Source organism: Bufo bufo, chromosome 6 (genome assembly GCF_905171765.1).
Source record: "Bufo bufo chromosome 6, aBufBuf1.1, whole genome shotgun sequence".
Lineage (NCBI taxonomy): Eukaryota > Metazoa > Chordata > Amphibia > Anura > Bufonidae > Bufo > Bufo bufo.
The window spans coordinates 218430892-218449591 of record NC_053394.1 but is presented as its reverse complement, the minus strand read 5'-3'; the positions used below and the strand labels follow the sequence as shown (position 1 = coordinate 218449591).

At 41.8% G+C, this 18700-nt stretch overlaps 1 protein-coding gene across 1 annotated transcript in view; it reads right to left on the bottom strand.

Annotated features, from left to right (window-relative positions):
* The window catches only part of RET (ret proto-oncogene), a 106798-nt gene that overhangs the window by 58116 nt on the left and 29982 nt on the right, over positions 1-18700 (bottom strand). The window contains exons 2-3 of the mRNA XM_040437253.1: positions 4002-4241; positions 1251-1535 (exon numbers count right to left, since the gene is read on the bottom strand). Of these exons, the coding sequence (XP_040293187.1) occupies positions 1251-1535; positions 4002-4241 (525 nt within the window). The remainder of the gene's footprint in view (positions 1-1250; positions 1536-4001; positions 4242-18700) is intronic.

Genomic DNA, 18700 nt, shown 5'->3' with positions numbered 1-18700 from the left:
CTGTCCAAAAAAACATTGCTGCACGTTTACAGTTTGCACAAGAGCACCTAGATGTTCCACAGCAGTACTGGCAAAATTTTCTGTGGACAGATGAAACCAAAGTTGAGTTGTTTGGAAGAAACACACAACACTATGTATGGAGAAAAAGAGGCACAGCACACCATCATCAAAACCTCATCCCAACTGTGAAGTATGGTGGTGGGGGCATCCTGGTTTGGGGCTGCTTTGCTGCTTCAGGCCTGGACGGACTGCTATCATCAAAGGAAAAATGAATTCCCAAGTTTATCAAGACATTTTGCAGGAGAACTTAAGGCCATCTGTCCACCAGCTGAAGCTCAACAGAAGATGGGTGTTGCAACAGGACAACGACCCAAAGCATAGAAGAAAATCAACAACAGAATGACTTAAACAGAAGAAAATACGCCTTCTTGAGTGGCCCAGTCAGAGTCCTGACATCAACCCAATTGAGATGCTGTGGCATAACCTCAAGAAAGCGATTCACACCAGACATCCCAAGAATATTGCTGAACTGAAACAGTTCTGTAAAGAGGAATGGTCAAGAATTACTCCTGACCGTTGTGCACGTCTGATCTGCAACTACAGGAAACGTTTGGTTGAAGTTATTGCTGCCAAAGGAGGTTCAACCAGTTATTAAATCCAAGAGTTCACATACTTTTCCCACCTGCACTGTGAATGTTTACATGGTGTGTTCAATAAAAACATGGTAACATTTAATTATTTGTGTGTTATTAGTTTAAGCAGACTGTGATTATCTATTGTTGTGACTTAGATGAAGATCAGATGACATTTTATGACCAATTTGTGCAGAAATCCATATCATTCCAAAGGGTTCACATACTTTTTCTTGCAACTGTATGTCCTCTACCTTCCTATTCTCCACCCTCTATCCCTTACACTCCCACTCTCAGGCCATTCAGCTTTGTCATAGGTGGCAGTGGTTCACGCACCACAGTAGGAAGGGAGGAACACCCTTACTCCTTTTCCACTGTACACACGCCATGTTCTTTGATAGGAACTGATGCTAAGCTGTGCAATAGCGCAGTTTAGTATCAAAACATGGGTATTGAACTGAATCAGGTATCAAAGTATCAAAAAGTATCAAAAATGCATTGAGACTTTGATATCTGATGCAAACCTAGATTATATAGGGTCTATCCTAAAGTATGACCTACCCCATATCTATCTGCAAATGTGCAAGGTCAACAGAGGAATGATTATTATGTTTTTACCTAATATCATTGTGTAGCTAACACTGATATTTGGGCACGGATCAGCTCGGAAGTGGGGATAGAATTCAAAGAATCTGCCCGGTGGTCTGTTTTCTTTGATGTGGAAAGAAAGTTCTGTTTCCCCGAAGCACAGGTCATTTGGTTGTAGCAAGGAACAGCTGGGAATTCGGTAGTCTTTGAGTGTCAAGCCAATATCAGCAAAGAGGGATCTGTCGCACACTTGGTCTTGAGATGGAGAAGCGGACACCTTTATTCTAAATCGCAATATGTATATTGATAAGCTTCCTTGAACAAATGAGAAAAAAAGGTCAATAACTTTCAACAAAGCACAATAGTGAATAGTGAAGTATTTTAAAAGCCACATTTAAGCTACCAAGACATGGGCCTCCATTAATCTTACTGGTTTCAAACACTCCATAAAATGCTTAAAAGAGAACTGATCACTGGGTTTGACCCCATTATCTGCTATCACAACTATATAAGGTCTAGGAAGACCTTTCTGAACATATTCTTGTGTGCCATCAGTAACAGAGCATACCTTTATAAAAAACACTTTGAACAACTCATGTGTTAACATGCAAATCAAGCTCCAAATATCCGATACTCATTTCTTTAGCAAACAAGAGTCCTGTAGTCCTGCAAACCCTCCCATTTGGGCTTGATTGAGATCTGATACTTTTCTAAGGGATGCTGTCTAACTGAAGGCACACATGGAAATACTTCTAGCCCCTTTATAGCAGTGATAGGTAATTGGGGGTGTGGGTCAAAAAAGCTGACAAGTTCCTGTTAAAGAATGTATAAAATCCATTTAAAGCATAGGTTCACCTTTAGTACATAGGTAACATGTGAACGGGTGAGACACTTGTCTTGTGTACTGGGTGAGAGGGCCGGAATGCCAAAAAGCCAATCTGCCATGTCTAGATATTTAGATACAAGGGTAAAGCAGCAAACTGAATATTTTTCCCAGGTGAAGGAAAGCCTCTCTACACTTCAGAGTAAACCTACAAGAATCTATCTATATCCCACTAATCTGTCTGTAAACTATAGACTGCTGATATCAGTAGTCCGGAATCTGTCAAATAGGTTGGAAAAGAAGCTGTAAGGACTATGGAAATAATTTCTGTATATTATTTATAGATTACATTAGGGGTTATAGAATGGGGGGGGGGGGTGGCCATACCTGTAAAGGGAAGCTTCGGGTACTTTCACACTTGCGGCAGAGTGATCCTGCAAGCAGTTCCATCGCCAGAACTGCCTGCCGGATCCGTCAAAACGTATGCCAACTGGTAGCATTTGTAAGACTGATCAGGATCCAGATCCGTCTTACAAATGAATTGAAATGCCGGATCTGTCTTTCCAGTGTCATCCGGAAAAACGAATCCAGCATTTATTTTTTTCACCTTTTTTTCGGTCTGCGCACGTGCAGACCGGAAGGACTGATCCAGCATTCTGGTATTTTGAATGCCGGATCTGGCAATGATACATTCCTATGGAAAAAAGGCAGGTGTTCCGTTTTTTGGGCCGGAGATAAAAACCGTAGCATGCTGCGGTTTTATCTCTGTCCTGATTAGTCAAAAAAAACTGAACTGAAGACATCCTGATGCATCCTGAACAGATTGCTCTCCATTCAGAATGCATGGGGATTAAACTGATCAGTTATTTTCCGATATAGAGGCCGTAGGACGGAACTCTAGTGTGAAAGTTGCTCTGCTGGGCTCTCTCACTGAAAACATCTGGTTTGACATCACTGCAGCCAATCACTGGCCACAGCTGAGACCGGATCCCCATGCATCATGTGACCATTTATCATGACGTACAGGGAGTTGGTCAATCCGGATGTTTACATCGAGTGAGCCCAGCGGAGCAGCCCAGGCCTGGAGGAGAGGGAGTGGGGAGTCAGCGCTGAGAAGCAGTTAAAGGGGTTGTCCAATATCATAAACTGCCCCCCATATGCTGGGCCCCTTACAGGGAATACTTACTTGGGTCCCCGCTCCCTGTGCAGCTCCTGGTTCCCGGATGGCCGCTGCTGCTTCTCCCCATGTGCCGATGAAAACATAGGGTGTTTTAGCAGCCAATGGCAGGGGGGACAGGGACGAACCTCCCTAGCATCGCGGGTGACGCTAGGGAGGCTCGTCCCCGCCTGCCATTGGCTGCCCCCCTCCGACGCCAGATGTTTTCATCTGCTCACGGGGAGAAGCAGCAGCGGTGCGGGACCAGTAGTGGCGCAGGGAGCGGGGATCCAGGTAAGTATATTCCCTGTGAGGGGCTCAGCACACGGGGGGCAGTTTATGATATTGGATAACCCCTTTAAGTAACCTTCCCTTTACAGGTCCAGCCAATCCCTTTAAAGTGAAGGCCCTGTCATGGATATAGAACCTAGAATAAGGTAAAAACTGTAGTAAAAAATGTTTATTTGCATCTAGAAATCCTGAACACGTTTCACAAAGTATCACAACTGGAAGTCATAGGTGAGAACCAATATGAAGATTCTGAAATGACTTCTGAAGGTTCTCTACCCCTGTAAATTTTACATATATTTTATGGTTTCCTGATAATCCAGATGATTTGATAATCCAGGACTCACTGTCTAGTTTAAAGGAATTTTATAGCCGGAAGAAGTTGTTATGTTCTGATTTGCTAGACATATTCATGGTGAGGCAATGCTTAGATAGAATGCTTGTTTTCTTCAAGACAAATGCACATTGATAAGAAAGGACCAGACCACCTTGCAATGTTATAGTTTACACTTACTTAATTTATTGAAAACTTCACTTGTCAAGGTCTCATTAAGATAGAGGATTCCTTTTCTCCCATCGACATGGAAAATGTGTATGTATTTCTGATTTAGCATGGTCCTGCATAGGCTGTAGTATGGAACCTCTCCCGGGTAGTCACTCAGTGCATGGACTTGTAATAGCATTGAACCAGCAGGCTGGTCAATGTATAAACTTTCAGAGAAGTCTTTTTTAGGAAGATACAGTCCTAAAGTAGCTGCCAAGACAAATCATATTTATTATTGTTGTTTCAGAAGATTAGTCATTCCATTTCCACCCACCCCCTGCATAACTTCATTACCTATTAGAATAGATTTAGTACTAATATTATATGCCATTCTATCATGAAATTGAAAGCTTTAGCTATGTCCACAAAATAAAAATGCTTTCATACAGAAAGGTTTTGAATCTTATTAAAAAAATGGAGCACATGCAGTTTTCAAAATAACCACTAGAGGTCAGTCTTTACATATATTTGCATCTACCACAGTTATTACAGGGTGATAGGAACCAGATACAACAGACCTCAACATAAGCAAGCAATGCCTGCACTCCTGGTACACCACTCATGTTCTTTGACACACTTGCTTCATATGTTGTGTTCTCTGGGAAATTCCCCTTAAATTGTTTATGATCTTATTTTATTTTATTCTATTTTACTACAGCCTTCTCTCCAATTTGGTCATTGACATGATTCAAACATAAAATGATTCAGTGTCTACTTATAGAAGGTTTAAAGGGGTTGTGCAGTACAGAGATACTGATGACCTACCTTTATCATGGGATGGGCAGTTGTAATAACACTGCGCTGCCTCTACAAGAGAAACAACACACAGTGCAATTTTGAAGCGGAAGCAAAGTTATCACGAGCAACGCTACCTCTTGAAACATCTGATCAGCAGGGGTATCCTGAAGATAGGTCAACATCTGTGAGCTGCAGAACCTCTTTAGAGGTCTTTCCCAGAAATTACTTCTCTTACCATATTCAATCACATTAGTTTAGAAGCTGATACTCCAATAATGTGATAAAAAACCAAGTCATTTTCCTACGTTCAGTTGAAATGTGACCTATGATAAGCTACAGGAACATATGAGAGCAATGGTTTGAACAGTGGAGAGGTAAACATCAAATGCACAGTCATCCAAGTTTTTATTTGGAAATTCTCTTTCCAAGGGTTTTTGTCACATTTATGGTGTATACCCACCTATGTCTATGTTTTTCCATAACAGGATGTGTTATATGCAGTACATACAAAAGCTACAATAAAAGACAAAAGTATCACTAAAGCCAAGAACCCAAACCTCCAAGAATGTACTGCATATGGAGAAGAAATGGACTATACTACATAATGTAGGACCTGCAGAGAAGGAATCCCTGCACATGTTCTCACTATACATTAAATAAGAAATATAGCCACCTGGGCTGTCCACCAATCTCCCGGGCCTCTATAGAAGCCACAAGATCTTCCTTCATGATATGTATGCCCTTCAAGGCAATTTGAAAAACCATGAGACGCTTTGTACAAACTTTGGCCCACATTTAAAAATTTAAGTGTCACACGTTGTGCCTGCGTCTTCAGCCATGGAACATCTATATTTGACAACAGGCCTCTCACACCAATGGCACAGATTAGTAGTTACTTAGATTTCAGATGTTTAACCCAATAGATTTCTTGGCCAAAAGTGACTGCAGCATCTAAGTAACATAAACAAAGCACGAGGGTACCTTCAGGGGCGGATTGGCCATCGACTCTACGGGCCCTCCTCATGGGCGCCAGCTAGGTGCCGTAAATAGTGATCTGTTAATCAACACAAGGGGCATCAAATAGTTATGTACCTGGCCAAGAACCACTGGTGCCCTCCTGATCTAACTGTATTGCCATCCTGTGGCAACCGAAGTAGGAGAACAGAACGGGGCAGCTGGTGCAAGTCACCACAGAGGGGCAGCTTTTGAGGAGGTATATATTGGTTCTGGGGTATTATGTTGTGCTGCACTGTGGTTTTCAATGTTGTTGGGACAGTTTATTGTGGTATACTGAGGTATTTTGTTGTGTTGAGGCGGTATTTTGTCCTGTAATATGGTATTGCTTGCCCCGCCTACTTGTGTTAGCCCTGCTTTCTGTCAATTTGGACCCACCTACAACATGGGGCCACTTTTATGGGGGTTTTTTCCAGGGCCACTTTAAGTTTCCAGTCCACCGGTAGGTACCTCTTTCCTTTGGTGGCTTCCCTATATTAATATAAATATAAAGTGGATATAAAAAGTCTACACACCCCTGTTAAAATGTCAGATTTCTGTGATGTAGAAAAATCAGACAAAGATAAATTATTTCAGAACTTTTTCCACCTTTAATGTGACCTATAAACTGTACCACTCAATTGAAAAAGAAACTGAAATCTTTTAGGTAGAGGGAAGAAAAAATATAAAAATAAAATAATATAGTTGCATAAGTGTGCACACCCTTAAACTAGTACTTTGTTGAAGCACCTTTTGATTTTTTTACAGCACTCAGTCTTTTTGGGTATGAGTCTATCAGCATGGCACATTTTGACTTGGCAAGATTTGCCCACTCTACTTTGCAAAAACACTCCAAATCTGTCAGATTTCGAGGGCATCTCCTGTGCACAGCCCCCTTCAGATCACCCCACAGATTTTCAATCGGATTCAGGTCTGGGCTCATTCCAAAACTTTAATCTTCTTCTGGTGAAGCCATTCCTTTGTTGGTTTGGATGTATGCTTTGGGTCGTTGTCATGCTGAAAGATGAAGTTCAGCAGAAGCCTGAAGGTTTTTGTGCCAATATTGACAGGTATTTGGAACTGTTCATAATTCCCTCTAACTTAAAGAGGACCTTACACTAGAATAAAACATCTAAACTAACTATACAGACATGCACTTACTGTTATACCTGGGCGCAGCTCCGTTCGCCCGGTATAGGCTCCGGTATCTTCATAGTTAGGCTCCACCCAGGGGAACCTGCCGGCGTCTCATTCTCCCGTCTCATTCTCCCCTGGGTGGAGCCTAACTATGAAGATACCGGAGGCTATAACGGGAGAACGGAGCGGCGCCCGGGGATAACAGTAAGTGCAGGGAGATCCCTGGGCGCCGCTCTCCATGTCTGTGTAGTTAGTTTAGATGTTTTATTCTAGTGAAAGGTCCTCTTTAACTAAGGCCCCAGTTCCAGCCGAAGAAAAACAGCCCCAAAGCATGATGCTGCCACCACCATGCTTCACTGTGGGTATGGTGTTCTTTTGGTGATGTGCAGTGTTTTTGCGAAAACATATCTTTTGTAATTATGGCCAAAAAGTTCAACCTTGGTTTCATCAGACCATAACACCTTTTCCCACTTTTGGGAGACTTCAGATGTGTTTTTGCAAAATGTAGCCTGGCTTGGATGTTTTTCTTCGTAAGAAAAGGCTTTCGTCTTGCCACTCTACCGCATAGCCCAGATATATGAAGAATATAGGAGATTGTTGTCACATGTACCACACAGCCAGTACTTGCCAGATATTCCTGCAGCTCCTTTAATGTTGCTGTAGGCCTCTTGGTAGCCTCCTAGACCAGTTTTATTCTCGTCTTTTCATCAATTTTGGAGGGACGTCCAGTTCTTGGTAATATCACTGTTGTGCCATATTTTCTCCACTTCGCTGTGTTACATGGTATATCTAATGCCTTGGAAATTATTTTGTACCCTTCTCCTGACGGATACCTTTTAACAATGCTGATGGTTTGGAAGCTCTCTGTGGACCATGGCTTTTGCTATGGGATGCGAATAAGAAAATTTCAGGAAAGACCAACTAGAGCAGCTGAACTTTATTTGGGGTTAATCAGAGGCACTTTAAATGATGGCAGGTGTATGTGATTGCTTAATTCTGAACACAGCTACATCCCCGGTTGTGCAGACGTATGCAACCACATTATTTTAGTTTTTTTTGTTTTCTTCCCTCCACAATTTCAGTTTGTTTTTCAGTCGAGTCGTACAGTTTATAGGTCACGTTAAAAAGTGGAAAAAGTTCTGAAATGATTTATCTTTGTCTCATTTTTTTACATCACAAAAACCTAACATTTTAACAGGGGTGTGTAGCAAAATTTATACTATTTATACTGCATGGTGACAGGCAGTGCAGTGTTTTTAGACAGGTCATTTATTACCACCGGCTACCATGCGCTTACCCACAGTCATATATGTCACTGTCACATTGACATTACTAATGCTGTGTTGGCGTTAAAGGCTGATACTTATAGGGCCACCGTTGCCCTCCTCACTGCCGCTGGCTGGGTACATACTACTGGGGGAACTATAGGGGTCATTATTAGACTAAGTCCAGGCAGCATGCTGAAGGTAGGACTGGCCTGGTGTTGTGGCCCACATCTCACCTGCCAAATAAGAGAGACAATTGGAGGACGAGGACAGAGTGTGGCATATATTGATGACCACCACAGAGGGACAGCTTCTGGAGAGTTATTTTGTGCAGCACTGGGATATTTGGTTCTGTGGGATGGTATTCTGAGCACCACTTTCCATGGATTTGGACCCACCTACAACGTTGGGGCCTCTTTGTTTGGAGGGTATGGAGAGAGGACAGCTGCTGTACATGGAAGTGTCTGGCTGAGCTTTAGGTTTCATTTTGCATATTGAGTCTTGATCAACTGAAATTATACAAATTAGTGGATAATTCTGAAAATGTTCAATGCACTCCAATGTAAATTTACCAGTGACATATTTTGATATTTCATATATGACATACTCAGCTCTGCAATGTAGGTGGTCTGACAAAGGTGATCTATTACTTATGTGGGCTTTAAATGCAGCATAGATATTGTATCTCAGAAAAAAATAAGTCTAACTACAGCGCAACCTGAGATCTGTCCGTCCATCTTGTATTATGTAACAATCAATACATACACTTCCACTTATTAATTGTCAGCTGCTAGGTTTGTATTTATGACAGCCCCTTCTATTAGTTTGAGAAAAGAGAGGGAGTGATGAAAACCGCCACAGGGTCATGGTCGGCTCGGACTTCTCTGCAATTGCCTCTCGTCAGCAGATATGGATGAGATCTGGCATAATATCAATAAGAAACATCCCCTGTGGGAGTAGATTGATTGAGAATAGAATTATCTGGCTAGGGATGGAAACTTATACTGTGACATAGGAGAGGCCAGAGGACTAATGAATCCACACTTTAGGACAAAGCTGTGCACTTTTCTCAGGGAAGCAGCGAAGAGCTGAGAACTTGGCATTATTTACAGAGAAGCGTAAGAAGTCCATATGGTTAATTATTATTCATTCTGCTTTCTAAACTATTATAAGCTCGTGTCAGAGATGTCCCCCTCCAGGGCTACTGTTCTGGTCGAGGGATGAAAAAAGTAAAGGTCATGCTGTTGATTGTCCTATGTTGATAAGATTAATGTGTATTTTAAAGGCAGGTTTACACCGACGGAGGAGCAGCCGATTGTCAGGAAGGAAGCATTCCCTCACGACAGTCAGCTGCCGCAATCTCTTTTACATGCAGCAATCTCTTTTGCAGTAATGTAAATGTGGGATAACTACTGCAATCGCTTGTCCTCGTACAGCTGCATTGTTTCTGGGTGGCATATCGCTGTTTAGACCGCGCTTTTGCAGGAACATTTGTTCCCGATAATCAGCTTGAATATCGGGCCATGTAAATCCACCTTAAAGGGAACCTGTCATGTGGATATTTGATTATAATCTAACTATTTATATACAATCATTAACTACTAAAAGGTACCTTAGATTTATTCACTTACTGGTGTGACAGATGGTTACCTCATAATATACACACAAAGATGCCACATGCCGCATGCTAATGAGCTAATTTGAGTCCAGCGTGATGTCAGTGAGTCCAGCGTTTATTTAATTCAGAGCTATAGCCACTCCCCTGCCCACCTGCTGCAGGGGAGTGGCTATAGCTCTGAATTAAATAAACGCTGGACTGGAAAAAAAATGTCAATCAGCAGCAGGTAGGCGGGGAGAGTCAGGAGCTCATGAATATTCAGGACTCATCATTATCAGCTGGAGCTTTTCAATACAAGATGTTGGCAGATTGACTGGGTCAATTAAAGAAAGTGACCCAGCATTTTGCTAAGAGAATCAGTCACTTATTTATGTTGCCCTTAGTTAGGACACCATAAAACTGGTGACAGGTTCCCTTTAAGTTTAGGTTATGTTCATGGAGGTCATAGATATAATGATCATTCTGCCAACTGTTGTATTAAACAGTATACACCTTCAGCCAATAGAATTGCAGGGTGTTTCAGCAACCAAACCCATAATGATCAGATGATTGCCATGCTGACTTGTCAATATAAGACGACCCCTTTAAATTACATTTAGTAGATTTAAAGGGGTTGGCCACTTTCAGGCTTCTTGTGACTAATGTGTATGATCACACGACCCTCAATCAGCAGCCATTTTATGGTGTAGAGCAGGAGTGGGGAACCTTTTTGCTGCCGAGGGCCATTTGGATATTTGTAACATCATTCGTGAGTCATACAAAATTCTCAACTTAAAAATTCAGATCAGAGCCTCCCCACCCTCCATTAGCCTCAGATCAGCCCCAATCAGACCTCTGATCAGACATTTAAAATTAATTTAAAAAATTACCTTTCCAGCTCCAGACGAAGCTGCCTCTTAGCAGATTCACTTGCCCTACCTGGTCTTCTTCCCGCCACACTGTACTGTGACCTGACAGCGCACAGCGTCCTGACGCTGTATGTGCCGGTTGGAAGAAGGCAATGGAAGGTGAGTACAGACAGTGCAGTTCTCACCTTCCCGTGCCTCCCACATGCTAATGACCTCTTCCATAATGGATGCGGTCATTAGCATTTTCAAAATTTGTTCTGGCAGGGGGCCGGGGGCCACATAAAATGATCCTGGAGGTTCCCCAGCCCTGGTGTAGAAAGTGACTTAAACCTACACCAGCAAGGGAGCTGGCATAGATTTAAGCAAAATGCACGGCCTCCAGTAAAGCGCCGAAGCCTCTACATAACTTAGGCGCATCAAGCGGCAGTGGAAATGGATTAAGACCGACGTCTAAATCGCCGGGCTTAGTAAATGTCCCCCTTATTTTTGATCCACAGGACAGTAGCCCTACACAAGTTATCAGTGTAGCCCTAATGTGAAGCATTACAAACCTTTTTGTATTTTCTTCTGCATGGAAATACTAGAACAATAAGGAAATACGTTTAAAAACAATAATGCTTGGAAAGAATGATGATATACGGTACTCTTAGGGCCCAGTACAGTGAAAGTCTGCAGCACTTGTTATGATTCATTAACTTCTAAAGTTAAACTCTATTATTTTTAACATCCAAGTGATGTCATAACCAAAAATGAGGAGCAGATACCACAAACCCCTAAGAGGACTGAAAGTCAACAGACTGCACTGTAGGACAACAGATGTGTATCCTAGATGAGATATTTTCTCAAAAATGTCCCATGACCTAGGTCAAATATTTCAGACTCTAGTCCTCAAGTACCCTTAACTGGAAGTCCACTGAGAATCAGTTTTTAACAGTGCAGGTGTTTTTAAGTGGATTCTGTCACTACAAACCTTCCAACGAAACCTTCTCCCTGTACAGACGTGCACTTCTCTGCTGATTCCAGTACACTTTGTACCCTCTTGATCAATGACCTCTATTTAGAGAAATGACCCTTTTTAGTTTAAGCTAATGAGCCCCTTGGTGCAACTAGGGTGTTGCCATTGCATCCAGAGACTCCACTTCTTTTTCCTGTCAGATGCGTACCCACCACTTTGACATGGCTAGGCAGTGTGCTTGGCACCAAAATCTCACAGCAGTGCATTCGGAGCGCACCCGGTACAGGACTGGAGATCAGACCCCTGCAGTACAGGGTGGAGCCCTGTACTTTGTGTGCGCCAAACACACTGCCTGACTCAGCAGGGAAAAGGAGCAGTGCCTCTAGGTTCAAAGTCAGCGCCTTTGTTGTACAAAGTGGTTCATTAGCATAAACTAACTTCTCTAAATAAGGGCTACAGATCAAGATGGTACCAAACGGTATCAAAGGTACACTTTTTGCTGGAATCAGCAGAAAGGTGCACATCTATAAAGGGAGAAGGTTTCATTGGAGGGTACATATGTGGTGACAGACTCCCTTTAAGTAAGTCAGACATGTAGGACTATAAACTTCATAGCATGACAGAACTGTTGAGAAATCACAAGCTTCATAAGCCTCGAAGTGGCTGAAAATCATGGGAATGGGTAGTTTAACGACAGTAATATGTCCATAAAACAATTAGGCCTGAAACATTCTCATCAAATGGACTTGTATTAAAGAGGTTATTGCATGAAGAATGAATGAAGTTTATCACAATGAAACCAGTTTCTAAAACACCCAGCAACCAACCAACCTTGCAGTGACCACTACAGGTGAAATGTGGTAATACATGGTGACCATTCAGTCTACAGTGGTCCAGCATAGGTACCATTAATTTAGGTAATATGCTTTCGTGACTTTCTGTCATGGCTCATAGATTCCACTATCTATAATGTCTATATTCTATATAAAAAGGGAATATTTAATTTTTCAATAAATGAACCATTCCCCATGGTAATGTGGTGTGTCCCTACATACTACGGCACTGGCGGCACTGACTGGTCAGTGTTAGAGTGTGTAGGACACCCCCCTAAGTTGCAGAATCCAGTTATCCATTTATTTATTCTAGGAGGAATAACAGAAGAATGGCACAAGTTATAAAAAAAAGATGCTCCAGAATCGTCACTTAATGGGGAATATTTACAAAAACAGACATGGGGAGCTGACGTCCTCTTTATTCACAAGACCGCGGTCACTTCAGGTGCATTAACTAAAACCGCATCCAATAAAATTGTAACATAGATCAATTAGACCGTGGTATACGTTTGTACTTTAGAATTTTAGCTTAAAGAATGAAACGCAGTGCGTGTTATTCTACATATTACATTTCAGCCCCTTAATCTCCAGTATAGTGAACTCTCTAACTTATCTCTATGTCTAAAGTTTTGTTTCATATCTGTACATGAGCTTTTCTCTGCAGCAGGTACATGATCCTCTGCACGCCCTATTCTGACAAAGGGGAGAGTTACAAATGTTGGTAACAAATCTACTCCCTTTGAATATAACCGTAGAGCCTTTTACACTGCTCCCAAAGTAAAGGACCGTCCTGATGAGAAATGTGCTCCACATTGAAAACTGCAAGCTCAGTTACATTGTAATTGCTGGCGTGTTTTAGTAGATGCTCCTTTAAAACAATGCCCTCAAATTATAATCCTATTAGCGCAATTCATTACCCACGATGAAGGAAAAACTGGGTAAATTTACTAGGTCTAGATCTTCACAACTGTGAGGAGCATTTATAGTGTTACAGATCCTGACAGCTGGGTGATGCGAGGTTCCTTCCCCGTGGAGGCCACATGTGGGAGATTTATGACATTAAAGTCTAACTATGCACGTGGTTTGCTTCTCTGTGAGATTTCATTTCTTGTTGGTGAGATGATTGTTCAATAAATAAAAACAAGACTATAAGGCTCATCATCATCCAGCAAGGATATTTCTGTTATTTTTTACAAATTAGAAAGCCTAGTACAACTAACGCAGTTCATGTAGTGCTTCATCTGCTGGTTGACAGGCTAAAAGTGACCATAGACACAGTCTTGGCGGCCTTTTACACGGGCAAATGAGTGGCTGGAAAGAATTAGCAGACAAATGAGCAATCACTTATTTGTTGGCTGAGCCTCCACTCTGAAAACAGAATGGACGCTCATTCGTCCCTATTCTGCTTGCATCCGGCCATGTAAAAATTAGCATTGATAGATTTGTATATGGTCGATCAATGCTTGAGGCTGAAACTGCCCTGTGTGGAAGAACCCTGGCAGGGATTAACTTATTCGAGACCAGTAAAAATAGGTTATTGGAAGTGCCTAAATACATAGTCTCTTGTGCCTCAATGACTGTGTATACAGTGCTATGAGAACAGCATGTGTGAGGTTAAAGGATAAACATTTCAGCTCAGAATAAGTTGTAAAACAATAAGTATTAAAGGGGTTATCCCATGATTGATGTAAAAAATGAAAACCAGACATCATATAGTACATGACAATCCCAGACCCAGAGATCTCCACATTCTCTGCTCCAATTGGTCTGATGGCAGTTTTCATGCTGGTAGCTTAGGGGTTGTCCATTCTCAGGGGGCATGTCCTTTTCTGCTGTAGCTTTTTCCATGTTACTGTCACAGCTTCTAACAGACAATGACAGTTGAAGATTTAAACAGAGTGTGTGCGACCAGCTCAATGAGGTGGACATAAATATGGAAAATAAAAAACTGCTGGTGGCGCTCTGCAGATAAATTTTATTGAATAGCTAAATGTCTATAACAAAAGTATTCAGATCTAGGTGCTGGTTTGAAAAATGTAGGATATTTTTTGTGGCAAAACCTATTTTAAATAAAAAGATTTTGCTTGTATACGCTTTAAGCAATGCTGATGAAAAAACTGATGCATTTTGTGAGACATAGTTACATAGTTAATACGGTTGAAAAAAGACACAAGTCCATCAAGTTCAACCAAGGGATAGGTGGGGATGCGAATCCCAGAAGGAATTGAGACACGTTTTCATAAGCATTAATGTTGTTTACTTTTAAGAATTCATTTAAACCCTTCTTGAAACTGTCCCCTGTTCCTGCTGTGACCACGTCCTGAGGAAGTCTATTCCACATATTCACAGTTCTTAAAGTAGAGAAGCTTTGGCGCTTCCAGAGACTGAACTTTTTCCTTTTCCAATCGGAGGCAGTGCCCTCTTGACTTTTGAGCGCATTTAACATGGAACAGCTTTTCACTGTATTTTTTGTATGGCCCATTTATATATTTGTATAGGTTAATCATGTCCCCCCCTTAGACGTCTCTTCTCAAGAATAAATAAAAATTCAATTCTTTAAAAAAATAAATCCATAACTAAGACCATTCCCCATATCAGTTTAGTCGCTCTCCTCTATAGTTTTTTCCAACTGCAGTGAGTCCTTTCTATGTACTGGTGCCCAGAACTGAACTGCATATTCCAGATGAGGCCACACCAAAGCTTTTGTAACACCCCAGAGTTATGTTACTACACGCCTCTACCCCGCTACTATCTCGTAAGAGCCTTTATACTGTCATCAGATGCGATTTTGCTAATGTCTTCCACAAATGTGCATACAAAACCATGTTAAATGTAATTGTTCATGTAATTTGCCTGGTTACCAGTAGGTGGCAGCAACACATTGGCAGGTACAAGTACAGTTTAGTGTTTAGTGCATCTGAGCTGGAATGGATTATTCCAATTGAACTCCCCCTGTGTGTGGAGAAATGGACTGGTACCACATCCTGCAGCATGGATGAAGAAGGAAGTTAGAGTCAGTGAGTACCAGCCAACCCTGTTGGGGAAGGCTGTGTGATAGTGTCCAGGAGACCCCCTGCATAGGGAAGACAGCAAGGACCTAGTCTCAGCTGAGACTTGGCCATATACCCAGCCTGAGCACCTTCAGCTCTGCTGGATGAGAAAAGCAGAAACTACAGACAACCTCCAGAGTTCCAGGAAAAAAGCATCCCCTGAGAACCCATCTCTGAGATAAGTCCAGTACCTAGGAGAAGCCAATTCCACCTCAGCTAGTATTTCCCCACCAAGCAGAAGGTACAGATAAGTGCAGAAGCTAATTCTGCCATAGTTACAGAACTACCAAGCAGACGTTTTATCCTGCAAGCTCCACATTTAAAGCAGAAGTACTCATTCCTGCCAATGATTGCCAAAACCTGCTGGGACCAAGAGATAAAAGCTGTATACCGCTTGGATGCAAGTTATTTCAAGTAAAGCAACGTTTGAACTTCATCTAAAGGTCTGGACATAATTTCTTCAGCAAAATCCCTCTATTACTCCTACTATCACTACTCTCAAATTTATTGCAAGTGAGCCAGGAGTCCGGCCGTACCCAGATAGGAGACACTGTGACACAACTACCATCAAGCTATAGAGACATTATAGGCCATTACACTACTCTGGCATTCCTAATCTGGGACGTGCATTATCACATCTTGGAAGGGCCCTGGGATAGTACCCTGCACATGCTGCAATTGGCGTCACAAAAAAATACAGGATATATTATCCACCTGAACCGGCCACTGCACTAAAAGTGGCGTCAGCGAACCCGTTCCTGGTCACTGCACTTTGTAAAGTGGTAATATTACATCCATGCCCGCGAGTGCATGCCTCGTTTAATGCATGACAATATCCTGGTGGCCTTAGAAGCAGCTGATTGACATTGTATGCTGTAATTTAATCTACCATCCACAAGGACACCCACATCCTTCTCTATAAGTGATTTTCCCAGTGTTATATCACCTAGGACATATGAAGCACAGAGATTATTACTACCAAAATGCAGAACTTTACCTTTGTCCACATTCAACCTCATTTGCCAAGTTGATGCCCAATCACTCAGAGTGGTGCAGGGTTTAAGAAGTCAAAGATAACACTAGACAAAGAATGCTTGTATCATGTACCGCCCCCTCCGACCCTGCACCATGCATGAAAAGTATCAGTTCAGTATCAGGATTGTTTCTTCAATAGACATAAGCATACACATTTTATATAAAGTATTTAAAAACCTTAATGAAGTTACGGTTATAACCTTGTCATGGTGACATACACCATTATAAAACAATTTAGAAAATTATAAGAATATGAACATTCTATATGAAAAACAGATAAATTCACTTGAAGGAGATATTGAATTGTAATATTTTACAATTTTCAAACCAGTAATTGCGCATAATAAAAAATTTTGTATAGCCACTGAGTTATTCAATAAAATGTATCTGTGTAGCGCCACCTGCTGTTCGTTCTTTTTCTTATTTCTTCGTCCTGCTCACTGAGATGGGCGCACATGCCCAGTTTCATCTTTTGAATGCCTCCTGAGCTGTGATAGGGAGAGCTGAGACACGCCTCCTTAGCTGTAGCAGAAAAGACATTCCCCTGGAGCTGTAAGCTTGATATAAATCCGGCAGAGCAATGAATGAGGAGATCTCTGGATCCATGTGAGGTACAGGGCTGGTTCTAGCTTTGTTAGAAAGAGGTTTTTTGCATTAATCATGGGATAACCCCTTTAAAGGTGATTTCTGTAAGGCTACTTTCACACTAGCGTTAAGGTTTTCCGGTATTGAGTTCCGTCTTAGGGGCTCATTATCGGAAAAAAACGCTTCAGTTTTGTCCCCATTCATTGTCAATGGGGACAAAACGGAACTGAACAGAACGGAATGCTCCAAAATGCATTCTGTTCCATTTAGTTTTGTTCCCAGACCGGAGAGCAAACCGCAACATGTTGTATTTTGCTTTCCGTCCTGGGAACAATGTAAACAGGTCCGGCATTACCCCCAATGCAAGTCAATGAGGACGGATCAGTTTTCTCTGCCACAATAGAAAATGGATCCGTCCTCCATTGACTTTCAATGGAGTTAATGACGGATTAGTTTTGGCAATGTTAAAGTTAATACAACCGGATCAGTTCATAACGGATGCAGATGGTTGTATGATCAGTAACGGAAGCCAGATCCAGTAAAAACGCTAGTGTGAAAGTAGCCTAACTGAACAGTAGTAGCACGGTGGCTCAGTGGTTAGCAGTGGGGATTTTTAGCTCTGGGGTCTGGAGTATAAATCCAATTAAGGGCAAGATCTTGCAGAGTTTTTACGTTCTTTCCATTTTTGAGTTCCTCCACACTCCCACTGGCTTTCTATGAAACTAGCCCTAGTGTATTCATAAATGAAGAAGCGAGACGAAACGCGCGTCGGGTTGGTGCCATTATCCCCTCTCCATTGCGGGTCAGTATTTGCTTGGTTCATTCCTACCATCGTCCATTATCCACCCTTGCATCTAGGTCTGCATATTTATGGTTGCACTTGGAGTATGCCTTTGGAGACTCCATGTCTAGTTAACATGCAATGATATTTAAAAGGGTATGGTAAGATGTTATGGCATGAGGTCAAGGTATGAGATATGTGAGCTATTTATACTCTTATATGTGGTTGGTACACAATATTTGTATGGATTTTGGCTTGGAATCTCCTATTTGACTGTGCAAAACGAACCATAGGCATTATTGGTGTTGGAGGGATGGTGGACTTATACTTGTCGCAGTAATCTCCCGCACTGCTACCACTATATGCATTTTTGCTGTAATATGTATTCAATTTTTCTTTTTAATCAATAAAGATTGAGTTTTTACTATATGTGTGTATTATTATTTTTGGTTTTATGCCTAGTGTATTCATGTAAGATATTGAAAATCAGACTGAGCCCCATTGGGACTGATGACAATCTCAGCACAGTTCTGTGGAATATGATGGCAACACAGAAAAAAGGAACATTTTCAGACTTGCCCTGACTGTAAGAGTAGCATCACCGAGTGGAAGCCATGTAAAATGTGTTTTTGGATTTGGATGGGGGTGCTCTACCAGCTCCACACTTTTAGCCCTTCTATAAGTGGGATCACATTGTTTTCCAAACAATAACGTCCTTCAGTAATCCCAGCAATTAGAGCCCAGGGATAGTGTTACCGGGATGTGGAAGAAAAGCCATTGCACATAATTAGCAGTGTGCATTACTGGAAGAAGGAGGAAATGAGTGAAAAA